We start from the raw sequence: 12,664 nt of genomic DNA on the forward strand, positions 1-12,664 counted from the left end.
GAGCAGGGGCTACTCCAGAACAGATCTGCAGAGCAGCCACGTGGTCCAGCTTCCAGACATTCGTCAGGCACTACAGGCTGGACCTTATGACTCAACAAGACCAGGCATTTGGCAGGAAAGTCCTGCAAGCTGTGGTCCCACCCTAGGAGGTAAGATTTGTCCTCACTGATCCTCTCGATGGCTGTCCTGGAAGATGACTGGGGAAAACATGAGTTGATTACCTGATAACTCTGTTTCCAGGAATCTTCCAGGACAGCCAGTTCCCGCCCTTGGTGTGTATCCAGGTGGCATCCGAGGTTGGATGCAGGAGGGGATACTTTTGTGCATGGGGTAGCCTTCGGTCCTAGAGGTTACTGACTTGGGATGGAAGGAGGAGTCTATTTATTTAATGTGGTTGATGTGTTTCCTGTTGCAGGCAGGCGGAGCCTATATCTCGATGGCTGTCCTGGAAGATTCCTGGAAACAGAGTTATCAGGTAATCAACTCATGTTTTTTTCTCCACCGACTACATCCCCTACCCTGACTACATCCCCTTCCTCTCTTTTCTCCACCGACAAAATCCCCTTCCTCTCTTTTCTCCGACTACATCCCCTACCCCGAAATACATCCCCTTCCTCTCTTTTCTCCACGACTACATCCCCTTCCTCTCTTTTCTCCACCGACTACATCCCCTACCCCGACTACATCCCCTTCCTCTCTTTTCTCCACCGACCACATCCCCTTCCTCTCTTTCCTCCACCAACTACATCCCCTACCCCGAATACATCCCTTTCCTCTCTTTTCTCCACCGACTACATCCCTTTCCTCTCTTTTCTCCACCGACTACATCCCTTTCCTCTCTTTTCTCCACCGACTACATCCCTTTCCTCTCTTTTCTCCACCGACTACATCCCTTTCCTCTCTTTTCTCCACCGACTACATCCCCTTCCTCTCTTTTCTCCACCGACTACATCCCCTTCCTCTCTTTTCTCCACCGACTACATCCCTTTCCTCTCTTTTCTCCACCGACTACATCCCTTTCCTCTCTTTTCTCCACCGACTACATCCCTTTCCTCTCTTTTCTCCACCGACTACATCCCTTTCCTCTCTTTTCTCCACCGACTACATCCCTTTCCTCTCTTTTCTCCACCGACTACATCCCTTTCCTCTCTTTTCTCCACCGACTACATCCCCTTCCTCTCTTTTCTCCACCGACTACATCCCCTTCCTCCTCTTTTCTCCACCGACTACATCCCCTTGCTCTGAGAACTATCCTCACTTCTTTGTTCCTGGACCTTCTCGTTTATATTCTGGATCGGTAGAAGAGATGTGATCATGATGTCGTCTCTCCCGAAACTTCTCTACTATTTTTGTACCTTACATGTGAAAGCTCCTCAGTTCTTACTTTGCGTGCTTCAGAACCGTGTTTTTTGGTTTATATTTGGATGAACGAGAGGCCGCATATCCGTCATATACACGTAGACTTCAGGGGGGCCTGGGAGTACTTAATATTAACAGATCGGATTGCTCAACTTTCTCTTTTCCATGTCACACATGGCACCCCTCTGTGGGTTTTCTTAGAAATCCCTGTGACAAGGTCCAGATTTCCTCTTTCTTTTATGGGTCCCATGTTCGGTGAGCCTAGTAGCCCTGTGTCCGTTAATGCTACATAACCTAAGCATCTGGGACTCTGGTCTTTCCCATAAACTGATGTCGAAGTTGCTCCCCCTTTTACCTATTATGAACAACCCCTTGTTTCTCCCGGGAGCTGATCAGCTGAAATCTTTCTCTGAATTTTTCTGTTATTTGTAACTCAAGAACTGGATCTCTTCCCTTTTTAAATGGGGTTCTGAGTTCCCATATTATAAGTGGAGTCCTGTGGGGGGAGGGAAGTTACCTGCTGGGCTCTTATGTCTTGGGGACTTTATTAGCTGTTCAGCTCCTGGCCTTGTCCCCACCCCTGTACCTTTCTCTCTAATATAAAACCAATGAAATATCCCAGTAGGAGAGTGGATTCCCTTATTGTTGCCATAGCAACTAGTAGGGTCTGGGAGTGCAAGGACAAAGAACTCGCCACTGAAGTCCCTGAGTAGCCTAGGAAACTGAGCCTCCATTCACATATAACGTTTGCACTTCCCGTGCGGAAGACCGCATGGCACGAAAACACTAAAATCTTTGCAGCTGCCCGGATTCTGCTAATTTGCAGCTATAACTATAGCTGCGGACGTGCAGTATCTTCCCCTGAAATTGTGCTTGGACTATTTTGCTGGACGCTCGGTTTTGTACCTTGCAGACCCTGCAATGGTCTGAACAATGCACATTAAATTGAATTTTTTTTTTTTAGAGCGGTTCTGCATGTATTTGTATGACCGAATATGTGCGGAAAAACCCCACTCCTAAGTGAATGGAGCCTTAGGCCTTGTTCACACCTCAGCGATTGAGCTGTTAAAGGAGAACTATGGGGTCAGTGTTTTTCCCCGTAGTTAGTTTTTTTTTAAATAAAAAAAAATCATGCACTGCGATGCGTTCTAACAACGCACTGCAGCGCATGTGCATGGTGTGCACCACAATATGTGTGTGTTAACGTGGGGGGAGGGAGGGGTTGTGCTTTTTTTAATTTAATTTTTTTTTTACACTTTTTATTTTTTTAAATTTTATTTTGTTTGAACCGGCTCCGCCGGTTTCTTAGTGTGCAATGACAGTTCAGCATCTCCTGGTTACCTAGTAACCAGGCGCCCTGGACTGTCCGTACGGACCTGGCATTTACAGTTCTACTATAAGCTGATGGTCTCTTATAGTAGAACTGTTCAGCAGACTGTCCCCTTTAAATTAATAGCTGTCATCAGCGGCCTCACAAGCCGCTGATGACCGCTATTTTCAAAAATACCGTGCGCCCCCCCACCGCCATCTGGAGTCTCTCATCCCTCCGTGGAGCCATCCCAGGGAGGGATGAGAGACTCCATGGATCCCCGCTGCTTGTAATTAAATATCAATGATAGTCAACGATCCCTCTGTGCAGAGCAAACACCGGAGTGATCGTCTGATCACTCCGGTGTTTGTAAATAACTGGGGACACATAGTACTATGTGTCCCCAGTTATGAATATACAGGCTGCGATCTACATCACAGCCTGTTCATTCAAGAATTTATTAATACTTTCATATATTTTTATATATATTTAATAAAACCTATCTTGGGCAGGGCTCCACTGCTATGAATTTTACAGTGCAGTTCCAAACAGTGAAATATGCAGGTTGCAATTCTTAGGCCACATTAAAGTGACACTAAACTCAGGCGTTAAAGGGTTACTAAAGGCTGGGCATGTTTTACCTTAATGCATTCTCTGTTTTAAGGTAAAAAAATGGCCTGCACCTTTTTGAGTCCCCGTCGATTGTCACCACTGCCAGTCCCGGAAGTGATGCTCCGTTCGAACTTCCTGGTTTGTGGGGGAGGAGATTAAGGACAGAGGAGCCATAGGTTCCTTCTGCTGTCAATCAACCTGTTGGACGAAGAGGATGGGAGTGGCCTGCCACAATGCTGCTTGTGTCAATGGGACACACACAGCCACTTTTGTTCCTCATGGTCCCTGTGTGTGTTGTAAAGCAGCCACAGCTCCAAGCTCACTCCTGTGATGGACTATAATCTCAATACAAAGTAGTAAACTAAACGTGAGATTGTCGTCTTCTCACGGGAGTGAGCTTGGAGTGGTGGCTACTTTACAACACACACTGACCATGGGGAACAAAAGTAACCACCCTCCAGAAGGAAGGACAGTGTCAGCACCAATTCAGAGATGATTTGAGGATCTACAGCCGAGTGATACACAAATAAGATACATTTTTGTTAATAGTTAAGGAACTTGAATGCATTTCTAAGATGTAACGCCTGAGTTTAGTGCCACTTTAAATATACTGAAATCTGGGAACCAGGGGTGCTTGTTTATACCTGGTGCAGCATTCCGTATCCTCTGCTTTACAGAATTGTTGGGGTTTTGATTGGGCCAAGTTTCTACCATTCATCATAATGCAGGAGCTTGCATGACTCCTCCCTCCCAGCAGTAAGCCTGTCCGTCATTGTGATGAGACAATAGGAATGTTTCGCAGTTAGTTGTGAGCTTTAACACTACCCAAAAGTGTCAGAGCTTTGATTGATTGGAACAGCCCAGAATGTTGGCAAAGCAGGAGATCTAAAAGCTGTGGCTGGTTGAATGTTTACTTTGACATTTACCTTTTGTCTGTCAGCAACTTTCAGTAGTCTTACAACATGACTAAACCCAAAGACAAAATGTAATATATTGCAGCATACCAGTCCTTAGATGTGGTGGCTTCATTAGTTTTCTTTCTGGTGATTCTGCCAGTAACATACTTCCTCCCCTTCAGTAATAATCCTCAATCACTGCATTGTATTTGTGAAAGGGGCAGAGTTTGCCTGCTGATTTGAACTTCAAACACCCTCCCCCCCTCCATTTTTATTACCTAGAGGGGTGTTGCTTTGTGGTTCACGGAAGACGGTTGAGAAGACTTATACAATTGTTTGGGGTTTCAGTTCCGCACTAGAAGTTACAAAGGTGCCACATTTCTGACAACTGATATTTTACTGTAGAAAACGTTCTTGGACTAAAAAAGAAAACAAATGCAGCCGATACATCTTGGAACTGGTTATCTGTGACATATTACATTTTTTTCCCTCCATCCCTTCATTTATGGATGGATGGATGAGTAAAAAATTGCTTACCTACATTTTTACATAGATTTTTTTTTTTTAATCTAACGTCTGTAGGAAAGTTGGAAGGCTTATAGCCACCTGATTGCTGACTTCAAGTAGAATTAAACTCTCTGTTTTTTTGCATATATCTATTGCCAGCAAGCCGGAGATCTATGCAAAAACATTAAAAAAAATTAGCAAAAAGGTAAAACTTACCTGTGTCTCCACCACACGCTCCCGCCTGAAGATCTGAAGCACGGCCGCTCAAGATGGGGTGGGTGCATGGGCAGTAGACATCTTCAGTGGTGGGAAGAGGAGACCCACAGTGGAGGTGTATGCACGCAGCTGTGAGCGTGCACGTCGGACAGACACCATGGGACCCGAGGAGTCTGCGCTGGATCAGAGACCGGTACCCAGCGCTGGAGGGATTGCTGAATACAAGTGGAAGGAAGAAGATGATCTGATCAAGAGACATCATTTAAGGTCCTTAAAGGAGAACTATGAGGTGAGTGATTTTCACTCACCTCATAGTTCTAGCAGACCTGTGACAATGAGACTGTCGCAGGTCGGCTCAGTAGATCGGGAGGTGAACGAACACATACCGGGTTCGCTCACCTCTCGATCCTGTCACGGCTCTCTGCCGTGACAGGGGGAGGGGCTGGATTCCCCTCTCCGATCTGCCAGCGCTGACTGGCGGAACGGGAGGGGGCGGCTACAGTTGGCTCTGCCTCTAGATAGGCAGAGCCAGCTGTCACTCACGCAGCTGGGCGGATCCCGTCATCTACGTCGGGATCCGCTGCGGCGTCTCAGTATACCGCGAGCTGTAGCTCGCGGTATACTGAGCTTAGGGTGACGGGAGGACGCTAGTTTGTGTCCTCCCGTTACCCTAAGGAAAACTATGGGGAAAAGCCTTAACCCCATAGTTCTCCTTTTAAAGTGACATTAAAGTCAAAAAATGTTTTCCCTCCCCCCAATTTTCATGTTAGCACTTACCTTAAATGATGTCTCTTAATCTGATCTTCTTTCCTGATGTTTTCATCTGTCCCTCCAGCGGTGCGGCGGCTCTCCGATCCAGCGCTGACTCCTCTGTCCTTGCAGGCACTTCCGATCCCGCGGTGTCTGCATGCGTGTGCACGCGTCCAAAGACTTACCTTGCGTCTCTGCTCCCGGCCGAAAATCCGAACTGCGCATGCGCCTGGCCCAAGATGCTTTGCAGGCGCCCGAGCAGTTTCGGATTCTCGAACAGGAGCGCGGCAAAGTTTAAACTGCTGTTAAAGTGGTTTAGAAAACAAAAACAAACTTTTTGCATATATCTACTGCTTGATAGCTGTAGATATACAAAAAAAACAAACAGAGGGCTTAGAAACCCTTTAAAGCAGCATAGGGGAGGAACATATTTGTGACTTTAGTGTCACTTTAAAGGATATGCTGAGACTTGTAGTCTTCGATTTTGTGTGGAAGCAGGCTAACCTTATTTTCCATGTCAATAAAAGGTAGACATTCAGAAATGCAGCGTGCGCTCTAAGAGACAACTGCTTTATCTGTCCCGTTAGAGACGCACCCTGCTGGTCCATTTTCATTCTACATGCAGTCTCTCTGTGGCAGCTGCATACTGCCTCATAAATCAACAGGAACACTTGTACAGTGGAAATCAATCACAGGATGTTGTCTGGTGGCATGTTTATGGGGCTGCATGTGGCATTTCTGACAGGAGATAACCGGCTTCAGTAATATGCAGTCTTCTATTTTGGGCAATGCAAACATTTGTTACTTTGGTGAAATTGATGTAATATTTTAAAATGTTCTATTTTCTAAGGAAAGTATGTCATGTAAATGGATTGCAGCTACCAAAATATGCGCAAAGCCATTCATGCTTTCTCTTGAAAACATTTTGAAAGGACATTGTTTTAGTGAATGATTATAACGTGTTAGGAAGTTCTGTTTGGTACCGATTTAGTGATTCTGTATATACAGGGCTTGAAAAATTTCATAGTGTTTTAGTGTTATCAGTGATTAAAGGAGAACTATGGGGTTAGGGCTTTTCCCCATAGTTCTAGTATACCCCCTTATGGTCCGGAGCAAGTTTTAAATTTCTGCTATGGGCCTGTTTATTGGGAAATAACGTTCTCATTACCTACGATAACACCGTAATACATATATCATCTTTAGGATAAATAAGGCTTTCTTTCATTGCTATTGTCTTCCAAAAATGATTTCATGCAATTCATAGACCAAAAAAAGTAGCCGAACTGAAAATTACACACATTTAACTACTTTTGATTAGTGTTCGCCTAACAAATGAGTGTTCCTGTTGGTATTAAGTAAAATTGCTAAGGGAGGCTGATTAGGATAAACAAAGGGTTAATCAATCGTAACAAATATTTAAGTTTTTTTTTTTTAAACTTTAAAGTGATATTAAAGCCTCCTTTTTTTTTCCCCCCCATAAATGTGTCCTACAAGGAGACCCACCTTTGCTGGTGGCTGTTTTTTTTTTAAAAGTTAATTCCTCATTTTCTAGTGGGATTTTTTTGTTCAGCCCACGGTTTGAAAGAAAAAAAATTGATAGGTGTCCGGCCAGCCTTACTGTGTATCTCTAAATTGCTTATAAACACTCAGGGATAGATTATAAATGACAAAACACAGGGGCATTTTCAATATTGCAGTGTGCGAACAATGAGGTGTGAGTATCTTGTCTGCCATGGATATGCTGCACCTTAGTTACAAAGATTCTGTGAATTTTTTTTTTTTTTTTTTATTTTGCCTGCACTTTAACCACTTCAAGTCTGCGGTGTTAAACCCCCTTCCCATCCAGGCCATTTTTCAGTGTTCAGCGCTGCAGTACTGTGATTGAATTTGTTTCCGCCATGCAACGCTGCACTGAAATACATTTTATACCAAATTTTTGGGACAGACAGAGGTTTCTTTTTGTGGTATTAATCACCACTGGGGATTTTATTTTTTACTATATTAAGGGAAAAGTACCGAATTTAAAAAAACAAAAACAAAGCGGTTTCCCCTATATTAAATTATAAAACATTTTATTGCCCAATTTTTTTGGTAAAATATAAAAGACGGGGTCACGTCGGGTAAAAAGACACCAAACATGTCAAGCCTTAAAATTGTGCGCGCGAAACCTCAAGAGCCTACAATACCAAAAATTGGCCATAGGCGACGCTTTAAAAGCTTTTACCACTAATCAGTTTAGCGTTATCGGTGATTGATGGCCCTGAAATGATTGCTCTCACTCCGACGTTCGCTACAATATGTAACGTGTAGCACAATTTTCATTTTCGCATTGCTGGCGCCACGAATGCGTATTTACGTTTATATGTGCGTAAATGTGGGGGTGGGGGACTTAAAAATGTGGGGTTTTAAAAAAAAAACTTTTTCTATGGGACTTTTATTTTTGTAACTTTTTTATGTTTTTTTACACTTATTGTTATTGCTATTACATAGGGGGATAACAATCCCCCTATATAATAGCAAAGGCACACTGACTGGTCCTCTTTATGGAGACATTAGGGATCTCTAAGACACCTGATGTCACCTGGGGACCCCAAAAGAAGCTGATGAAGTACAGATCAGCTTCTTCTCTCTGGCTATAGCAGCCAGATGACTGACAGGTGAATGCGGAAGTGATGTAATACACATTACTTCTGCATTCACAGCACGGAGGGAGATCAGCAAGGAGGAAGATGCTGACCTCCCTCCCTGAACAAAGCCAGGTATGTTTGAGTGCCTGGGTGGCAACTGTGGCCCCCACCATAGATACATTGGAGGAGTAAGCATTAGTCACCCAGGTACAGGAAGTGCTATTCTTTGGATTACCAGGTGAAAATAAAGAGGGGGTGGAAGAACTATACTAATGTGCCTCCACATCAGCTGACAAGCTGCAGTATATTAAATCTCTGTATTTTTTTTTTTTGCAAGTAAACTTTTTATAGCATTTATGACAAAGGATTCCTAGAGCACTATGTTTTCTAAAGAGGTCTGAATAGAATTTGTCACTTTTGAGGAAACTTTAAGCGCAAAAAAGTAGCAAAAATGTGTCAAGAATGCATGTACATATGTTTTTCATGCACTCCCATTAAAGAAGCACCATCTCCTTTTCAAAAATCACACCATGTTGCATTGATGTCAACAGGCACCATTAAGAATAATGTGAATTTCACTGTCCTGCAGTGTCGCCCAATGGCAGACACAGGACACATCACGCTAGTGTGAAGGGGCGCCTTTCAGTGGCTTTAACCTCTTTCCTGGTCTATCCTGGTTATTTTGTTTTAGTTGGGCTTTAAAAGTTGGGTTGTGTAATAGCTCGGGCTGCAACTAATAATTATTTTCATAATCGATTAGTTGACCAATTATTTTTTCGATAATTCGGATAAAGAAAATGTAATAAACACCATCCTTAATTCTAAAATTAAATGCACAAGTGGATTGTTACAAAGTTTACTTCAGAATAAAACTGCATGCACAATTTTTTGCAATCACACTGCATTGGAACGCTCGACATTGCAGTACCGTGCGTTACAGGGCGGGCGATCACACTTTGGATGGGAGGCGCGTTTGGGGTGCCATTGAAATGTATGGCACTGCAGCTCCCCTCCTGCAGCAGAATTTGTCAGGCCGAAGTGGAAAATAATTACATTTTTAATTGTTTTGTAAGCAGATGGCGCTTGTAAAGTTTCAGCCAGTGGCAAGATTCCGCAGATGGCAACTGAAGGTAAATATAGCAGGTAGTGGGCGGGTGCAATAGCCAGCCTGCTATTGGCCATTTCAAATTGCAATAGCAACCTGGCTATTGCATCTGCCCACTGCTTGCTGTGCGCTCCTCCCAGCGTGGAGGAGAGAGCTAGGGGATCCAACTAATCGATGAGAATAGCTGACAACTATTCTCATTATCGATTAATCGATTAGTTGGTTGCAGCCCCAGTAATAGCTTTATCTTTGCCTCCTCCACCACAGATAGCTTCCACCTCTGCCTCCTTCTCCATTCCCAGCCATGGTCATTCCTCAACCTTTAGCTATGTTAACTCTCTATCTATATCACTCGGCTAAGATCAGGGACAAGCGCCTCTTCTGATCTGCAGGTAATCGTTCCATGTACGATTACTTGTGGACAGGTATAGCATCTGTGAGGACACATGTGGAACTCCTTCCTCAAGAGTCTGTAGATTCTTGTTAAAGAAATTCCCAGCCACAGCTTTAAATGCCGTGTGCATGAGGCCTTAGTCTACCCATCTTGCCTATCCAAGCATAGTCACAGAAGAATATTATCGCTGTAGAATGGATGAAAACATGCAGGATTCTTTGAATAATGTGATTTTTCTTCTCTTTGCTTCTTTGTAGTATCTGACACTGACAACAGTGATGACTTACAGCTCCGAAAAGAACATGCGCTTAAGATATTTGCTTATATTAATTCCTGGACACAAAGGTACGTATTCTCATATATCATTCATTCCGTTTTCCTTTTTTAAATTATTTATTTTTTGAATTTTCCACTTGCACCAAAATAGGGGACCCCAATACCTTATCAGGCTTGGTATGTAATGTAAGAAAGGAAGATTTTTAAGATCAAGCCGGTATTTTTGAGTAAGATGTTTAGAAGGTCCCTTTTCATCTACATTGGCTGGAAAATGAACAATAACATTGTTCAATGCAAAGTCATGTATCCCAGTTTCTATTCGTGTAGATGTTCTGTTCATGATCAACTTGAGTATGTACTGATTCATATTCTTGCTAGCTTTTAACTTGTATTTGGTTCTGTAGCTGCTCTTCACTATTGTGCAGCTTGGAGTACCCAGGGTCATCATGATGTATTTGTGTCACAGGCATATAGTGATGGGGTGCAATATAACATGTTGTCCACATTTTTTTTGCTTTAGATTTATGTTGAATTGTCTCTTCTTTTCTTCCTCCAGACAGTGTCTATGCTGCTTTAAGGAGTATAAACATTTGGAGATCTTTAACCAAGTGGTGTGTGCCCTTATCAATTTGGTGATTGGCCAAGTCCAAACCCTAAGGGACCAGCTTTTAAAATTTTGCACTACTAGCCCTGATTCAAACTGGCAGGATGAGGCCAACCCATCCGATGAGCTGCTGAATGCGGAGAAAGAGACTCAGGAGGAGGAGGAGGAAGAAGGGGAAGAGAGGCGCCCAGAACCATGTAAAGCCCCTGACAAACCGTTAGAAAGTGGAAGAACTTGCAATGTAACGGAGGAGGACTCTCTAAAAAGCACTGACCTGTATAGTTTATGGAGTACTGAAGAAAAAGAAAAACTGTTGTTGTGTGTTGCAAAAATCTTTCAGATACAATTTCCTCTTTACACGGCCTACAAGCATAACACCCATCCCACGATAGAGGTATTTCCAATTTATTATTTGTTTCCAGTTGCTTGTATTTAAAAGAGAGAATGGTCCACATTTAAAGACTGTTGCTGACACATTGACTTCCCTGGTACTTGCCTTGTATATCTATTGACTAATCCCGGAAGGTGTTAATGTCCCTAGGGGCGACTCTGAGAAAGTCACAGTCACACCTTACCCTGTCGCCATACAAGAAAAGTCAGCTCTGCTTACTTTCTAAGCTCACCTAATGAGTTACTAAAGATGTGACTAAACCTTTGTCTGTCAAATGATAAAAGATGTCAAACTTGCATCTGATCCATGGCTGGTTTGATAGATATGTTCTTTGGTTGCTTGCTGCATGTAATGATCATTTTAAAGCATATCTCTGGTCAAGAGATGCACTTTAGTTTTGGATAAAATATGGAATAATTAGTACTCCAGTAAGGTTTACATTGTTTATATTGTGGTCTGTTAGGGATGTGCATGTGTTTGGAGCAAGCAGAGTTCGCCCAAGCAAAACTCTCCATGATGCCCATTCCTCTCAGCTGATTGTGCCAGGATGGGTGTGTGTCGCTGACTGTTTTGCTAGGGCTTGGGTGAACGCCGTGCGCATCAAGCCCACACCCATCCCTACCATCTATGTCCACACAGTGTAGCTATACCTTCTTTTTCTCCTGGGGGCAGTTTTTAATGGACGGTAAGTGGAGGAGATTTTCCCTTACTTTGAAGAGATTTCCTCTCACTACTCAGGGACAGGAAATGAATGAAAATCTCCCCAGGAGGACACGGACAACAACAAAAAAAGTTTTTGTTATTCCAAAGTTTATATTCTTCAAAACTAGTAGTAGTATACAGGATTTATATAGCGCCAACAGTTTGTGCAGCGCTTTACTATATAGGGAAGACATTACAATACAGTTCGTGACAAGATAGTAATGAGGGCCCTGCCCCTGAGGGATTACAACTAAAGAACAAAATAAAAAGTTTTAGATAACGATACACTTTTATGAGAACTGCAAAAAGGGGTCTATTTATACTTTGTTTTTGTTTTTTTAAGTTTTACACAACTATCACCCAACATTCACACATTTTTTTTCCAATGGTATCCAGTTAGAAACTCCAATGTGAATCTTGGGTGAAGACATTTTATGAATAGACCCCTAGTATCTACAAGACAGCAGCGTATATCCACAATGCAGTTTCAGAGCAACAACTAGCCTTGTGTAAACTTTGAGTGGCCAAATACATGGCAGTTCTATATAAATTGTAACCAACTTTTGATAATGAAAACCCATTAAAATGGATCAAGGCAACCCAACATCATCCGCAATAATAGTTTTGCCATTTGATCTTTTTTTTTTGTATATGTCCAGCATTATTGTGGGCTTCATTGCCGGACATATGTAAGAGTTACAGTTTTTACGGTCTGTGTGTTGCCACTCCTTTTTAAGAATGCTGTTTGTGTGGCTCCCATGATGCATTAGGAGTGTCTTCTGCTTTAGTGTAAGTAAGATGTTCTGTCAGCAGGATTTGGTAAGTGGGGTTGGGCACTTTTTTTCAAGCTCAGGGCTGCATATCTGTCTTGCTTCGGTTTGTAAGGAAATTGGTCAAAAAGTTTGATTGGTAATGT

General features: G+C 42.9%; 1 protein-coding gene across 1 annotated transcript in view; it reads left to right on the forward strand.

The window, feature by feature from the left end:
• Window positions 1-12,664, forward strand: part of USP34 (ubiquitin specific peptidase 34) — a 135,972-nt gene that overhangs the window by 11,699 nt on the left and 111,609 nt on the right. The window contains exons 2-3 of the mRNA XM_018555855.1: window positions 10,033-10,120; window positions 10,608-11,049. Of these exons, the coding sequence (XP_018411357.1) occupies window positions 10,033-10,120; window positions 10,608-11,049 (530 nt within the window). The remainder of the gene's footprint in view (window positions 1-10,032; window positions 10,121-10,607; window positions 11,050-12,664) is intronic.

Source organism: Nanorana parkeri, unplaced genomic scaffold, assembly GCF_000935625.1.
Source record: "Nanorana parkeri isolate BGI_ZX_2015 unplaced genomic scaffold, ASM93562v1 scaffold11, whole genome shotgun sequence".
NCBI classification, from domain to species: domain Eukaryota; kingdom Metazoa; phylum Chordata; class Amphibia; order Anura; family Dicroglossidae; genus Nanorana; species Nanorana parkeri.